Genomic DNA, 16,297 nt, shown 5'->3' with positions numbered 1-16,297 from the left:
GACTGAGGAACTATGAGTGCTCTCACCACTGTAAGTTTATCATGCCTTACCTCCCCTTCTAAATTAAATCTTATTTGACACAGTTATCATGCAAGAAAAACTTATTGACAGCCCCATGCTTTCTCTCACACAGGAACCAATGAATTAATTTTTGCACATGAATGCATAATATATCATCTCGAGGAACAGGACGAGACAGATTGTCAGTCCTTATTTGTCACATTTCTAAACATGAGAAGGCCACAGAGACAGAGACATGAGACATCACACCAAGTTCATGAGAAAGAGAGAGAAGTAAAGACCAGAACATTTAATTACAGACGAGACCTGTGTCGTTGACATCAGTGATCATATTCAATTTACACTAACTGGAAATAGTGTGAATGATTTGTCTTACCTGACTATATAATGACGAAAACTCTGTGTGTGTGTCTGTTCCACGTTTTTCTCCTCACTGACTTGGTCAGTCCATGTGAAATTTGGCACAGTGGTAGAGGGTCATGGGAGGATGCCAATGAAGCAATATTACATCAATTGGCCAAAGGGGGGCGCTATAGCAACCCATTGAAATGTCAAACTTTGAATGGGCATATCTCATGCCCCGTATGTCGTAGAGACATGAAACTTTGCACAGAGATGCCTCTCCTCATGAGGAACACATTTGCCTCAAGAACCCATAACTTTCGCTTATACAGATTTTCCACCATTTTGAGTTTTTTGAAAAACACTTCAAATGGATCTCTTCCTGGGAAGTTTGAGCGATCTGCATGAAACTGGGTGAACATAATCTAGGGACCAATATCTAAAGTTCCCTCTTGGCAAAAGTTGGAAAACTTCCTAAAACTGAGCTTCTATAAGGCAATGAATATTGCGGAGGGCGTGGCTCATCACATAAAGGTGTAGAACATCTCAAGGGTTTCACCCATCACCACGCAACTTTGTAGGCATATGACCACACATAATCTGAGGGGACCCCTCCATTATTGAGCCCATCAAACAAAATGGGGGCGCTAGAGAGCTCATTTCTTATCTAGGCCTAACCGCCATATGGATTTTTACTAAACTTGGTAGATATGTAGAACAGGACGCCTCAAGGTGACTGGAGAAATTTAACTCTAATTGGCAACTGGGTGGCGCTATAACAACAGAAAAATGCTTCAAAATGGCTAAAATGTGACCGATCGCTGTGGCTCCCCCTGTGGACCAATGTTGGTGTTGTTTCTAATGTTTGGTATGACTAAGTCATGGTATGGTATGCTGTACATAATCACGGAAACTGTCAGTGTGTCATTCTGTCAGTCAGTCATTCTGTCTGTCCCACGTTTTTCTACTCACTGACGTGGTCAATCTATGTGAAACTGCACATAGGCATTGAGGATTGGCATAGGTAGAAGGTGACAAAGCCACCAATGGGTATGGACTAGTTTAAAGCTAATATAGGAGATCAAACAGGCAGGTAGGGAAACAAACACAGAGCACACACAGCATGCTGCATGCATTAGCATTTTTTCACTCCTTATAGTAATAGCAATTTTCTGTCTCATGTCATATGCTCTTGACATTTTCAATATGCACAAACCAAAATATTTGCATCTATATTAAAAACATCTTATGAAAGAAGAGAACCTTACAAAATACAAAAAGTATAAACTACAAAAGCCATAAAGTAACCAAATTTGCAAAACATCACAATCTGTATTGTGTAGCCACAGTTAAAAATGTGTTCCCCACTGCACATAGTCTCTGCTGCACTACAACTCCACCACAAAGCATCATTTGGACAGTTCAAGGTGTGTAGCTATAGGTTCCATAGGTGATGTGGTAAGCAGGTGAATGAGAGTTGCATTTTTATTAGCTTGAAATTTGTCTTGCAGCAATATAGCAATAAGGAGGAGCAGATAGATGGGTGTTGCATTAAGAGGACTTTTAGAGTGGCTTGCAGTGTATACACGGTGCACTTAGCCAAGAGGAGAGTCTGACAGAAGATGAGAGCAGAAGAGAAGAAGGGGAAAAAAATCAGCCCGTCTCTGGCAAGGTGAGCGAGCTGGGCTGCTCCTCGCTGACCCTGACTACTGAGAGTTGGCTGGTGCTAGTGCTTTGAGTTTGGATCTGCTCAGAGACTGTCTGTACTGCAGAAGCATCTGGGGCAGCTGGAAGAAAAGAAGTGAGGAAGAGAAGAGAAGAGAAGAGAAGAGAAGAGAAGAGAGAAATTTAGTAACAGAGCGTAAAACAGAGCAGAAGAATTGAAACAAGTGCAGCAGTTATATGTGAGATGAAAAGAGACCATTAAGAATTTAAGAAATCAAAACTGCCCTACAAAATATGTCATGTAAAAACACAGCAGTCGTAATCATAATACGGGACTACAACAGCAAAGAGTCATGTACTGTAAAATCCTGAAGATTTGAAAAACAAATTCTGGTATAACACACTTCTCTGCCCATAGATAGAGACCTAAATCCAAACTGAAGTTCTCCACCCACAGAGAGCTCGACTCACCAAGGTTATTTCTCCTGCTTTTCAGATCTCTCTATCTATTTATCACTGGGGTGTGATTTTGTGTAACTCAATCACAGATTGTTTCCAGGGGGCACAATGTTCTCTTTGTAGTTTCTTAATGTCACAGGACTTTGCTGTATGAAACTGTTTTTAATAATCATCTACCAATGGGAGCCACCAGCATTCCCTTACAGCTTCAAACAAGTATTAAATGGATGGTGCCCCAAGAGAAACCAAGCAGAACCGATCCAGGGATAATGCCACAGTCGACATCTGGCTTTATATTACCACTTGATCCAGCATAATCATATTAATATTACAAGGATGTTAGAGAGAGGTACTTACATCCTGGGATCTCAGTCAGCTCATTCAGAGGTGGCACTGTCTCTAATGTGTTGGCGTATTTCTTGGCGGCCTGTCTCTGCGCGTGCCGTGCCTCTATTTCCTTTTTGGTTCTCGGGATTCGACATTTGAAAATACAACACAGAGTGATAACTGAAAGAGAGGGGGAGAAACAGGGACATGATGAGTTTATAGGAATATTAGCATGTGTTAATAACTGCAAACATGTACACACATTTAGGAACCAAGTTATGACCAGGGGGCCTATATTAGCCAATATTAGCTTGCTAACATGCGAAACTAAGACGGTGAAAATGATAAATGGTAAACCTGATAAAAATCCACATGCTATAGCAATGTCATTGTGAGCAGCATGTTAGCACGCAGATGTTAGCACTGAGCTCAAAGCACATCTGTGCCTCAGTTCAGACCAAGCGACAACCTCTGTGGCTGAAAAATGAAGCCACAGCAGTTCTTCGAATGGACACTTGAGGCTGGCTCTGGAAGCGAGTCAAATCCCACAGACCCCCATGTTACAATGCCCAACTTTACAGCAGAAATAAATATGTTTACAGCCTGGTACAACAACCAGTTTTGGCCTCTATAGCTAATTTTGAAATTGACAGCTATTAAAGGATAACTTCGGTATTTTTCAACCTGGGCCCTATTTCCTCATGTGTATGTGTGCGTATGATTCATGGGTACAACTCGTTCTAAAATTGGTTCAGTATTGAGGGAGGCGGATGCAGCCGGCAGCCGTGAGGTAGATATGGGGGCAAATGCGTCCCATGTAAGTTTGCACATTAAAAGTGCTTTTTTTCACCACTGACTGGTTCAGATCGCCAGTGTTATCTCCGTTTTCTTGAGGAAGAGGTGTTTCGGGATTGGATGTCTTCTCTTCTTCGGCTGGCAGTAATCATCTTGGGAGAAGTGAGCACTGCAGACCCGATGGTCTGCAAGGCGCAGTGTCTGGACACGAGTGTTAGCATCCATTTGTAGCACAACTAGCCACAACTTCAGCATCTCGCCGTCCGACAAAGGCAGCCTATGAACGCTGTACGGGGTGTTGCGTGACATCCTGTTCTTGCAATTCGGATAAGCACAAACACAAACCATTGTTTTCAATCGATGCAGTAAAAGTCTCAGCTGTACTCCGGGACAACCAGCGCCACTCTGGGCGGCGCTAAGACAGCATGGCTCCTCTGTTTTCTTCCAGCAACAAGCAAAGCTCTCACGAGATGACGTCACAGCCCAGAGGAGGTGAAGGGTCAGGGAAACGCTTAGTATGCTATTTACAGAGATAGCACTGGTGATCTGAACCGGTCAGTGGCGAAAAAAAAGCACTTTTAATGTGCAAACTTATACGGAACGCATTTGCCCCCATTTCTACCTCGCGGCTGCCGGCTGCATCCGCCTCCCTCAATACTGAACCAATTTTAAAACCAGTTGTACCTATGAATCATACGCACATATACACATGGGGAAATAGGGCCCAGGTTGAAAAATACCTAAGTTATCCTTTAAGGGTGGCCAGCTCCTTGGCTTCTTAGGCAGATCCACCCCTTGGTCTTCCACAGTAAGGCTGCAACGATTAGTCGACTAATCGATGACTAATCGACTATTAAAATAATCAGTGACTATTTTAGTAGTCGACTAATTGGTTTGAGTCATTTTTCACAGAAAAGTACTATAAACGTACCCCAAAATACTCTTACTGCAGCTTCTTATGTTCAAATATTGGCAGCTTTACACACTCTCCCGTGACGGTGAACTAAAACCCTTTGGCGTAAGTACAAAACAAGACATTAGATGAGTTTGAGATGGGTTTGGGAGAGACAGACCGACATTTTTCAACATTTTAACACATTTTTCGATAAAATGATTAGTCGACTAATCGAATAAATAATCGACAGATTAGTCGACAATGAAAATAATCATTAGTTGCAGCCCTATTCCACAGTGCCAGCCTCCTGCCCGAATGTGACCACTTCTGGCTCCAAAAAACCAAGATGGCGATGGCCATAATGCCAAACTTTAACCTTCAAAACAGCAGGTCATAAACCAATGGGTGACGTTGTAGTAGCTCCATCCATTATTTTTACAGTCTAAGGTAACGGCGTACATAGCTGGTAGCACGGCTGGTTCCCACTGGGCACAGAAGCCCCACAGAGCACACCAATTTTTGGCGCCCATGGTAGCCAATCAGGCTGCTCACACTGAACAGGTTGCGGCCCATGACATCGCGTCCAGCTCGCAATCTGCATCGATAGATTCAGCGTCTAGACTATTTTTTCTGTGAGCTACAAGCAAATCTTTTCCGCTTTTCCACCCCGACCAGGATACAATTCTCTGATATAGCAACACTTATTGTGACCATGTTTAAAGATATTGAACATTGTGCAAAATATAATCAGTCAGCAGCTTCAGTTCAAAAGAATCTGTGTCAGGACATGTTTGGATAAATGCACATGTAATGACAGCGAGAAGTAGACTGGGTAAATGTGTTAAAAACTGAGACATTGTTTAAATTGCATTTATTGTTCTTAAGACATCTCAGGCTGTTGAGCTGTTTTGTAAAAGGATGGACGTCTACAGAATGTACTTTTAGTTCTTTACACACACAGAAAAAGGAAAATATCAGAGCTGATGGTACTTATAGGTTGTTGTGTGATGGTTTTATTGGTCAGGCCCATCTGAGATCAAACTGGGCTGTGTGTGGCCCATGAACTAAAATTAGTTTGACACCCCTGATTTATCATATAAATTATCTGATTATTCTAAATTATACAATATGCATCCCACGCTTGATTATTCCACATATTTGTCAGTGTGAACATGGTATTAGTCTTGTTAAAATGCAGTTTGTCAGCCCTTTGAAAAACCAGACCTATTTACCTATCTTGTGTTGGCATTAAACCAGAAAACTCAGAGGAGTGTGGGTCAAAAACTATGTAAATAAAACCAAAACTATCAGCATGACTGGATATTACAACAAGCACAATTTGCATATAGAGTTTCTCTTTGCTTGCTCTACGATTTCTATGACTCACTGCTGGAAACAAAAAAGCCGTCCCTGTCTTTCCTGACATAATATCAGTCATTATTACTAATCACACTTTGCTTGATGATCATACTGTGGACACATAAATTGCATGCATCGACATCTCTGGCCTGCAGGTATGCTAAAGATTGCAGTCTGTTTGATGAATGGTTTGTGGAGATGTCAGTAAAGTGATTTCATGAACTGTACTGACCAACTGCTAAAACAAACACAGAAAAGATGGCGATGACCTGCCATAACCGCAGCCCCCAGAAAACAACGGTCTCTGAGTTGACGGGGTCCGGCTTCTTCGGGGGATCTGTGGGTAAAAGCTGCGGAAACAAAGAGAGAATCTGTGAGAGTATCTGTGCTAAAAAAAACTTCACAAACAGGTTTAACAGCACAGAGAAAACCTCAAGCTTCACATCCTCTCTGTAGCAACTTCAGGTAATGTAATGAGTCAGTAAAGTAACTCATGTAAGGCTTATCATGACTTGAAGTAAAAGTAATTGATGATGAACTATGTTTGGATCTAATATACATTAAAGTCATACATTAAAGAAATGAAGATATACGTAGAAGGAGAGTTTGAAGTCATTTAAAGGTCACAGGTTCCCTGATCATCAGTTATCACCAGTCAAGTGTCTCATGACCGGTAATTTCAGTCTTTTTTAAGCACAAGCATGCGTCTGACAACCTCACTTTTCATTCTGAACTCTGCCAGGGTCATTTCCATGATTCCCTATCTAATTATTTAGATTTATGACATTTAACTGAGCTGACATACACTTCCTGACAGAGGTACTTTAAGAGACAACCACAGAACTGACTCTTTTTTTTTCACTTTTCCAAGGCATAATGTGCATAATGCAAAATGCTGAAAAACAAAAGGTCTGGGTGCAAAGGGCTTCAGCATTTCTTCAGCCAAGAAAACAACAACACCCACATAACCTGTGTGTTTCTGTGGCTCTGTCTCCACCTGAATCTCCTCGACACAAACAAACACTGAGGTCTGTAAACGTGACCGGCATGAGACTGTGCAGACGGAGAAGGCTGGTTTCAAAACTTCTCCATTTTCTTTGAACTTTCCCCAGTGGTCTTAAAGAGAAATTTCGGTTTATTTCAACCCAGCAAATGTAATAAGTGTCCATTTTCCCGATCCATCGCTCATCAGTTTATGGACTAAAGTATAGTGTTTCCAACACAACCTTGTATCATCCAGTCAAGTAATCGATACACAGTCAACAAGGAGAAATCCTCACAATGATTCTATCAGGGACCTGATGCTCTGAATGCTCCGCTGGCTCTGGCAGAGGAGTGATCCAAGCCATCGATCTACTCTCACATAAACACAAACACAGTTTTTATACTTATAGTTCCCAGCCCCCTTGTGCAGCAGAAAGTAAGGACATTTAAAGGGAAATTTTGGTTTATTTCAACCTGTCTCCTATCGTCCTAAATTTGTTTCAAATGACGAGTGACATAAAAATAATAGTTAGCATGTTAGCCGTTAGTCCAGATAGAGCCGGGGCGCATAGTAGCATCAGACCTGTTAAAACGTAAGTGAAGGGGCAACCTTCAAGTACAAAGTTAGTCCACTAAACAAGCTTTTTTTCCACAAAGACCGCCTCATATCGTTAGGATAAATGTCAGAGAACATATAGAAAACCACATGTAAACGTGTTGTCTTACCTTACCGGTGTGCTGCCATGTTTGTTTACCATTTAGCTCTGCTTTCCAAAGCGCGGCCGAAATATATCTTGCCAGTTCTAGATAAAGCCCAGCTGGACACTACTCCAGGTGGAGGTGTCTCGTCCTCGGTCACATCCAGACCTTGAAAATAAGGCTGCAACCGGTCCCATTCCTTGCAACAGAGGCATTCCTCTTCTGTGGGCACTGGGGCACAGCATTCACAGGTACACCACCAATCTCCAGAGCTACGCAGCCTTGCAGCAGCCATTCCTCCTCTCTCGTCCTCTACCTGTTGCGCCTCTCTCTCTCTCCTCCTCCGTTCTTCAGTTTCATGAAGCTCTTCATCAGTGTATTCTGGCTCAAATAAATAAGGGCGGCCATCAAACTCTGCAAAATCAAATTTCTCCTCCACAAAGTTGAGGTCTGGCAAAAAGTCAGCCATTATTCTATAAATCTTTCATAAAATAAATGAATGAACTTTTCAGGCTACTGTCCGGTTCTGCCTTCCAGCTGTTGCTGCTTGTTCTCGCGAGATTTCATGCACGGTATGAGATCGCTGCTTGTTCTCACGATATTTCGGCCGCGCTTTGGAAAGCAGAGCTAAATGGTAAACAAACATGGCAGCACACCGGTAAGGTAAGACAACACGTTTACATGTCATTTTCTATATGTTCTCTGACATTTATCCTAACGATATGAGGCGGTCTTTGTGGAAAAAAAGCTTGTTTAGTGGACTAACTTTGCACTTGAAGGTTGCCCGTTCACTTACGTTTTAACAGGTCTGACGCTACTATGCGCCCCGGCTGTATCTGGGCTAACGGCTAACATGCTAACTATTATTTTTATGTCACTAGTCACTTGAAACAAATTTCGGACGATAGGAGACAGGTTGAAATAAACCGAAATTTCCCTTTAAATGTCCTTACTTTCTGCTGCACAAAAATATATTGCATTTCAGAACACTTTTCTCCAGAGCAGGGGGCTGGGAACTATGAGTATAAAAACTGTGTTTGTGTTTATGTGAGAGTAGATCGATGGCTTGGATCACTCCTCTGCCAGAGCCAGCGGAGCATTCAGAGCATCAGGTCCCTGAGAGAATCATTGTGAGGATTTCTCCTTGTTGACTGTGTATCGATTACTTGACTGGATGATACAAGGTTGTGTTGGAAACGCTATACTTTAGTCCATAAACCAATGAGCGATGGATCGGGAAAATGGACACTTATTACATTTGCTGCCTTTGCTGATAACACCATTATGTGGTGAAATTGAAAAACGTTCTAAAAGTAAGCCCAGGCTGTGATACGGACACTACAGGACAGAGGCAGAGGATGAGAAGTGACACTGAATGGTTTTGTTTTGGTAGAAATGAACTAAAATACTAAGATAAAATATGACAAGTACCAATATTAAAGTTGATTTTGTCCAAAATGTTTTACAGTATAATATAGTAAACATTGCACATAGCTTTCAGTCAGTGTTTCAGGAGCATATGTCTTTGATTTCATGTGAAAGTCACCAAATAAAAAATCAGAAGTGGAATCAGTAATTCAAACTCAGACTCAATCCTGTCATGATCCTGGGTTTGTTTATTTATTTCCTGTTATTCCATGGACTTTGTTTTTAGTTTTCTGCTTGTGTCCCTTGTTTCGTGTTACTCATTCATGTTTAATCTGCTTCCTGTTTTATTTTGTAGATTCTCTCCTCATGTGTCATGTCTGGTTTTACTTCCTGTCTTTGTGTGTTTTCCCGCCTGTTTTCTGTCACACCTGTCTCGTTAGTCCTTCCCTGTTCCCAAAGTCTTTCCTTCACAGCTGTTCTGTTTTAGTCGTGATTGCTCCACCCTAGTGTTCCATCCACACCCTTGATGTTAGCCGATCTCCATTTCCCTCCTTTTGCCCGTGTCTTCCCACTGCAGCTGTGTCTCGTTCTTGTGATGAGTTTTCTGTGTATATATACCTGTGTGTGTACCTGCTTTCATTTGGACTTTCAGTGACCTGCTGAATCTGGATGTTTTCTATCAGCTGTATTAAAGCTTGCTTGTTGTTAAACCCTCAACTGGCCTGTTAGTCTGCAGTTGGGTCCTCCTTGAACTGCTGTGTGACACAATCTGAGGCTCCCTGAATTAGTAGCCCCTTTTAAACTGCCAGATTTTCCCTCAACGTTGGGCCGTTTTGCCGGCCAGCTGCAAGCGTTTATACACACAGAGTCAGATTGGCGAGTTGATCCGAGGTGCCCAATTTTCCGCCTTGTAGGGTAGACATATTGGCGGAACCTTTTTAGTTTAAACAGACCGAGGCGGCCTTCCGCAATGGTAGGGGCTGTTGAAGACTTGTGGGAGGAGCTGTTGTTGACGCCACACGTGCGACCCACTGGCAGTGGATAAACAGGAAACAGCTGATAGCAGGAATTAGCGAGCAGCTAGTAGCAAGAGGGAAACACAAACCTGACAGACACTGTAAAGATGAGCAACTGGGGAGACAAGGAATTGCGCGCCCTCCTTGTCCTCGCAAACGAAGAGGCCATTAACCATCAGATGACGGGGACGGTGAAGAACGGGCCGACTTATGAGAGAATCGCCGAAGGACTGACCAGCCGCAGCTTCCCTCCCACGTCACTGTTTACGTCACACGCTGAGCTACAGGTTTTGTTACTTGCTCACGCCCCCCATTGCCCCGAAAAAGGCACATTCTGTATAAACAAAAGTAGGCAGGCGGCATTTTGCTGCACTCCCCAATTTTGTTTTTATACTGCCAATGCTGAAAAAAGACTGATTGGGCTTTCCTGCAAATTTGCACAATTCCTGTTTAAAAAGGGCTACTGACATCTTTAAATCGCTTCCTAAAATGTATCTGTTCAATCAAGCCTTTTTTTAATTTCAGCACACTGCTTATTTTATATATGTCTCATTTGATTATTTTTATTGGTTTTATCTTGTGTTGTCAGCGATATTATATTTAATTTTTTATTACTCTAATTGTTTGATTTGCTGTACTTTAATGCAATATATAGGGCAATTATTTGCCACCTTTGCTTATCTGCTTGATGATATTTTATCTTTATTTTATTTTTTGTTCTTTGTATTTTATTAAAATTGCCTCATTTTATTTGCTTGAATTCTGTGTTTTAAATCCTGGATCAACCATGTAAAGCACTTTGACTTTGTTTTGAAAAGTGCTTTATAAATAAAGTTTATTATGTCATAATCTGAGTACAACCAACGAGATTTGCTTTGACCTTGAAAAACTTAGTTGAACCATCTTAATTTGTGTTGATATTTAGAGGTCAAACTGTTTTACTTAAGATATTCTAAATTATTTAAATTCTATCCTACTCAAAAATGTCATGTTTTGGATTTTGACCAGCTTCTTAAAATATAAAATAAGTCGTCAGGTGAGTAAAATGTGTTAATGAAACAAATGTAATTTTTTAATGCTGTTATTTTTAATTTTGTGTCATGTGAGACTCTCAGCACCGGGGCAACAGGACCTGTTTTTGCTGTTTCAGATCTAATTGGCTTCATCAATGAGCTAACATGTGATATGTGACAGAACGAACCGTCTTCAGGGGCTTTTATCCTGTTTTTGAGCTGCTGAGGACATGAGACGGGCCGTGATCTTAAACAAAGACAAAAGAAGGTCTGAATGAGTTTACGCTCGTGTTTGTGCGACTCCCACAGAAGGATTAGTCTTGATGGGGATGTTTAGCATGCTGCTCTTAAATAATAACAATTTTTGCTTCAAAAGTGATTATATAATGCTAAGTCCTTTACTCTGGGGCATTTCATGGGGCAGGATTAGTGGCTGTAAGCCTCGAGTTTTCTTCTGGTAGAACAAACAACACAAACTCAAGAGATTACTGACCTCAAATCACCTCACGTTCATCCTTACACAGACCTACAGTCATGACAGATTTTTGTTTGTTCGATGGTTGGTTGGTAAGTTTGATCGTTACATATTCAAAAGCATATTTGGATATTTTTTTCCCCCAAGTAAGTTTTTCTAAGAAGATCCTTTAGGGACTAATCAAGGAAGATTAGTATAATGGAATGAAGGATTAATGTCTAAAAATAGGAAAATCAGCATTGGGAAACAGGTTTAGTAATGCCACATATTAGCAAAGGGCTGATTACAATTACACTGACTTACAAAAGGACATCCTGTGACAAAGAATATGTGCAGCTTTGTGCCGTGCCTTCAGTAGATTCTTTTTCCTTTTGTTTGAAACAAAGTTTTTAAATTGCCGTCACTGGCTGACACCTGCAGGTGCTGATCTTTCCTCAGTGCAAATAGCGCAGACATATTTATTCATGAAGCATCTTCAGCTCTCAACTCAAGCTTCACTTTCTCACTTTCTGAACGCTCTGAATTCCTCCTCGGAGCAGCCAGAGGGAGGATGTTTCTAGAAGTTTTGTGTGCTCGCTCTGGCCCTCCATAATAAGATCAAGATGTCACATGTCAGAACAGGGTTATATTTGTATAAATATCAATAAATATAAACACTATTAACTGTTTCCTTCTTGTGACTGGAATGTTAGCAATAGGATGACTCAAGATTCACTTTCCATCATATAATCCCTTTGCAGTGTGTAATTCATTATTACGTCCGATTTGTTTGTTTCTGACATGTCTACATTATATAACCACAACTACTTATTCATTTTAACATCATAAAGGACTGTTTTGTCAGATTGTCAGGATATTCAAATGGCATTTTAGTCATGCTTCTACACAACGTACAGTATAGAAGTAAAATGCTTATTTTCCAGAAGCAGAATTGTTTTATTACTAAACATAATGGATTTCAGCTGCTTTTTGTAGTCGCATCATTGTGGTAGTCATATTCTCTGTAATGTAACCCTCTCCTCTTCAGCCCAAAAGCACAAAAACAACTTGTCATACCAGGATTCGTCATAGTCACCCTCCTGTTTGCACCCATATAAACACATGTGGCTTGGCTTTTCATGCAAGACCACATAATATATCAAGTTTCTACACAATGCTCGCTCGCTCCTCATCAACTCTGGCGACCAAACAACAAGTAAGAATCACATAATGCTACCTTTTTAAATGGCAGAACACCTACACCTGTCACAGAGAGGAACTTGTGGAGGACATGGTGGTGTATCAGGCTCTTACCTCAGGATCCGGGACCTGGGAGGACACCGAGGACAAGCACTGAGACAGCAGCACTGCTCCCCAGCCCCGCAGCAGGAGCTGGGGTGGACACACAGGCTGATCCCCAACCATTCTCTCCCCCTCTTTCGCCCTGCAGCCACCCTGCCCCCTCTTCCTCTGCCTCTTCCTCTCTTCTTCTTTCTCTCTGTCTGCCTGCCTGCCTGCGCTGGCGCCGTATAGAGGACAGGACCACAATGGCCCTGGGTGATTAATGTTGACTATGGTGCTGACGGCTTCCTCTCATCCACAGTTGTCTGCCTCTCTTCTCCCCTGTCTCTTGCCTTTCTCCCACAACACTGCAGAAACACCAAAGACAAACTGGCAGTCACCACTGCAGGCAGCTCAGAGCTGCTCCACTACAATGGAGGGAGCCAACCCTGCAGTTAGGGTACATTAATTAATTAATAGACCTGGTGTGGTTTACAGCCAGCTCATCCTGCTGGGGACAGGCAGTTAACACAGTGTGGGGGGATGGGCAGTACAGTTAACCATGAGATTGGCCTGCGCAGGACAGCGAAGCAAATGTCTGTGAGCGTCATCATGTTTATTGCCTCAGGATGTGGAGTGTAAGAACGCTCACAGCCTCGTCTCTACAGTGTGGCAAGATGTGAAGAGCCATGGTGCTGTGGCATCTGGTGCTTTCAACATTAAAGAGCAAAAAATGTGCTTAAGGTCATTTGTACTCAATTTAGAAAAGAAAATACTGTTATTTCAATATGTCACTACTGCCTCTAGTGCATTTAAGGACTGTATGTCATTAGTTTTAGCACTGAATTACAATTCTTGTGACAAAAAATATGTTAAAATCATTTCTTGTTGATGTGTTCAAAGTCTTTTGAGCTGTATGTCTTGTTTTCTTTTCTTTCTTTGGTGTCATTTTGTTTTGGGTTTTTTGATTGTTTGTTTTGTTTTCTGTTTTTTTATCTATTAATATTTCTTTTTTGTGCTTTGTTGTATTTTAGGTAGATATGTGTAACATCTTGGCCAGGGGACCACAGGTGAAAAATAGCCTTTTGGCTATTTTTTGGCATTTTTATACCATGTGCATTTATTAATTTGTGCTGTCCCTTCTTAAATACACTAGAGAATTGAATTGAATTTTATTTTATTTTATTTGAAATGTAATAAACACAAATTGTGTTTGTTTTTTTGTTGCTGTGCTATGTGTGAAGGCTGCTGTTAATTTAAAAAAATAATAATAATAATTTTATATACTTTATTAAATTCAAATTCAATTTTTCACTCTGTTGTCAATTACACACAGGTCCGAACACACACATGCACAAACTGGACCTGTACATGCACTAAGTGGAGAGATGTCAGAGTGGGCTGCCCATGACAGGCGCTCTGAGCGGTTGGGGGGTTTGGTGCCTTGCTCAGGGCACCTCGGCAGTGCCCAGGAGGTGAGCTGGCACCTCTCCAGCTACCAGTCCACGCTCCATATTTTGGTCCGGACGGGGACTTGAACAGGCGACCCTAATCTATGATGTTGGCAGTGATGACAAAAATATTCTTGTAATATAAGAAGCCATACTACAATGGAGGGTGTACTCGATTGAAAATTAAAGTTGAAACTTTATTCATAGGGCGGCACGGTGGTGTGGTGGTTAGCACTCTCGCCTCACAGCAAGAGGGTTGCCGGTTCGATCCCGGGCGTGGGAGCCCTTCTGTGCGGTTCTCCCCGTGTCAGCGTGGGTTCTCTCCGGGCACTCCGGCTTCCTCCCACAGTCCAAAGACATGCAGATTGGGGACTAGGTTAATTGGTGACTCTAAATTGTCCATAGGTGTAAATGTGAGCTTGAATGGTTGTCTGTCTCTATGTGTCAGCCCTGCGATAGTCTGGCAACCTGTCCAGGGTGTACCCTGCCTCTTGCCCGATGTCAGCTGGGATAGGCTCCAGCCCCCCCGCGACCCTCAAGAGGATGAAGCGGTTAGAAGATGAATGAATGAACTTTATTCATATTCTCATTTGTAAAATTGAGGACACAGCATTAGAAAATCCTTACTACCAACTTCAGTCTGTTGAATTTTTTTGAGTGCGCATCATTCTAAATACAGTACAGTTGACATTTCATGTGTGACATAATCATTGTTTTGTTAAAAAATAAAAATAAAAAAAATCTAATTTCATGATTAACTCCTGTTTGAGTTACTCATCCACAAATACAGTGCAGTCATGTACAGATGTCATCACATGAGATGTTGAATCCTCAACCACATAGGCTTCACATACTCATTGCATACATGCACACAGATAGACATCCACTCAACACACACACACACACACACACACATTAGACAAAGCAGGATGTTACACAAGGTTTCTAGAGTTCATGGATGCTGGGTGACTTTCCAACTAGATTTGGCTCCATATCTTGGTACTATTTCATTAAAGGTTTCAGTTCTTGACGTGCAGGTGCTTCCTCCTTTTTCCAGTTTTGCAATATGAGCTTCTTATAAACTAAAGATGACAAAAAACTTTGCCATCCTGTTGGGTGCCTTATTTTCCCAACATTTTGAAAGAGGCAAATTGTTGGTGAAAAAAATACTGCTTGGAGAAAAATGAAGAAAATACTGGGTCAAGAAATAGGAATTCCCAAGCGTATACGACTCTGTAACAACCCTTCAGTAACTATTCAAAATGCCGAGGCATGGATAAGCCGTGGAATTCAGAAATCATCTGACATATCCATCATAATTCAGTTTTTTATTTCAGGAATTGAAAAAAATAAATATAAGCTAAAAGATCCAGAATGTTTTAAGTATCTATAATTGAAAAACAGACTAAATATTAAAACTTCAGTCTCGGAAATAGATCCTGAACTGAGATGGGGGAAATATTGAAGAGAAGGGAAAATAAAGAGAAATGTTAAATAAGGGCTGTATCCAATATTCTGACTAAAGCTGAGAGCAATAAAGAACTGCTACAAAACATATTAAATAAATGGAATACAGATGTCAGTATAGTAGATGCAAAACAAAAATGAAAGGAATGTTTACAACTCACATATAAAATTACCACTAATGAGAATTTATGTTTAATTCAGTGTAAGTTAATGACAAGAAAAAACTACAGTAGATAAAACTCACATTTTCGACACTGGCGCTTCAGATAAACGTTTAAAATGTCGTGCTCAGAGTGACTCCCTCATACATGCCTTTTGGTAGTGTGAGTATTGAAAGATGGATTTCAAGAACCTGCAATTGTGTAAAACATTATTTTAATGTTTAAGGTGGTCTACATTATGCAGCTGGTCTAATTGTCACAATATTATTGTGGTTTAAATTATAGCAAAGCGTCATTTTCTACATGCTCATTTCATGCTCTGCTTGTGAGATTTTCATCTGTTACCCACCCAGTACAGCTGCCATCACATGCAACAGTGCAAAGGAAAGAATGACAACATTTTTTCCCCTCTGAAAAGTTCTAAAAGATGGAAAACAGCACAAACTGAATCCGTGTTTCAGAACACCTGACAAATGTATGTAACTCTGTCTTTTAGTTTCTGAGTAACTACCAACCCCTGAGGGAAATATCTGGCTCCTT

The 16,297-nt window shown here is 41.2% G+C and overlaps 1 protein-coding gene across 1 annotated transcript; it reads right to left on the bottom strand.

Moving 5' to 3' along the window:
- Window positions 1-1,782: 1,782 nt before the first annotated feature.
- Window positions 1,783-13,035, bottom strand: tmie (transmembrane inner ear). The gene is made up of 4 exons (XM_049597653.1): window positions 12,712-13,035; window positions 6,096-6,213; window positions 2,845-2,994; window positions 1,783-2,150 (listed from the first exon to the last, which is right to left on the bottom strand). Exons 1-4 carry the CDS (start codon window positions 12,820-12,822, stop codon window positions 2,017-2,019), a joined length of 513 nt encoding a protein of 170 aa, XP_049453610.1. The 5' UTR covers window positions 12,823-13,035; the 3' UTR covers window positions 1,783-2,016.
- Between the last annotated feature and the right edge of the window lie 3,262 nt (window positions 13,036-16,297).

This window comes from Epinephelus fuscoguttatus, linkage group LG15 (assembly GCF_011397635.1).
Source record: "Epinephelus fuscoguttatus linkage group LG15, E.fuscoguttatus.final_Chr_v1".
In the NCBI taxonomy this organism is placed as follows: domain Eukaryota; kingdom Metazoa; phylum Chordata; class Actinopteri; order Perciformes; family Serranidae; genus Epinephelus; species Epinephelus fuscoguttatus.
Note: the sequence above shows the minus strand (reverse complement) of the source record. Positions and strands in the feature narration are given on the sequence as shown.

Coding starts and splice junctions, on each gene's coding strand:
- tmie (XM_049597653.1), bottom strand. CDS start 12,822: ATGGTTGGGGATCAGCCTGTGTGTCCACCCCAGCTCCTGCTGCGGGGC. Junction 2,995..6,095: donor TGTGTTTGTTTTAGCAGTTG/GTCAGTACAGTT, acceptor CCTCTCTTTCAG/TTATCACTCTGTGTTGTATT. Junction 2,151..2,844: donor GCTGACTGAGATCCCAGGAT/GTAAGTACCTCT, acceptor CTTTTCTTCCAG/CTGCCCCAGATGCTTCTGCA.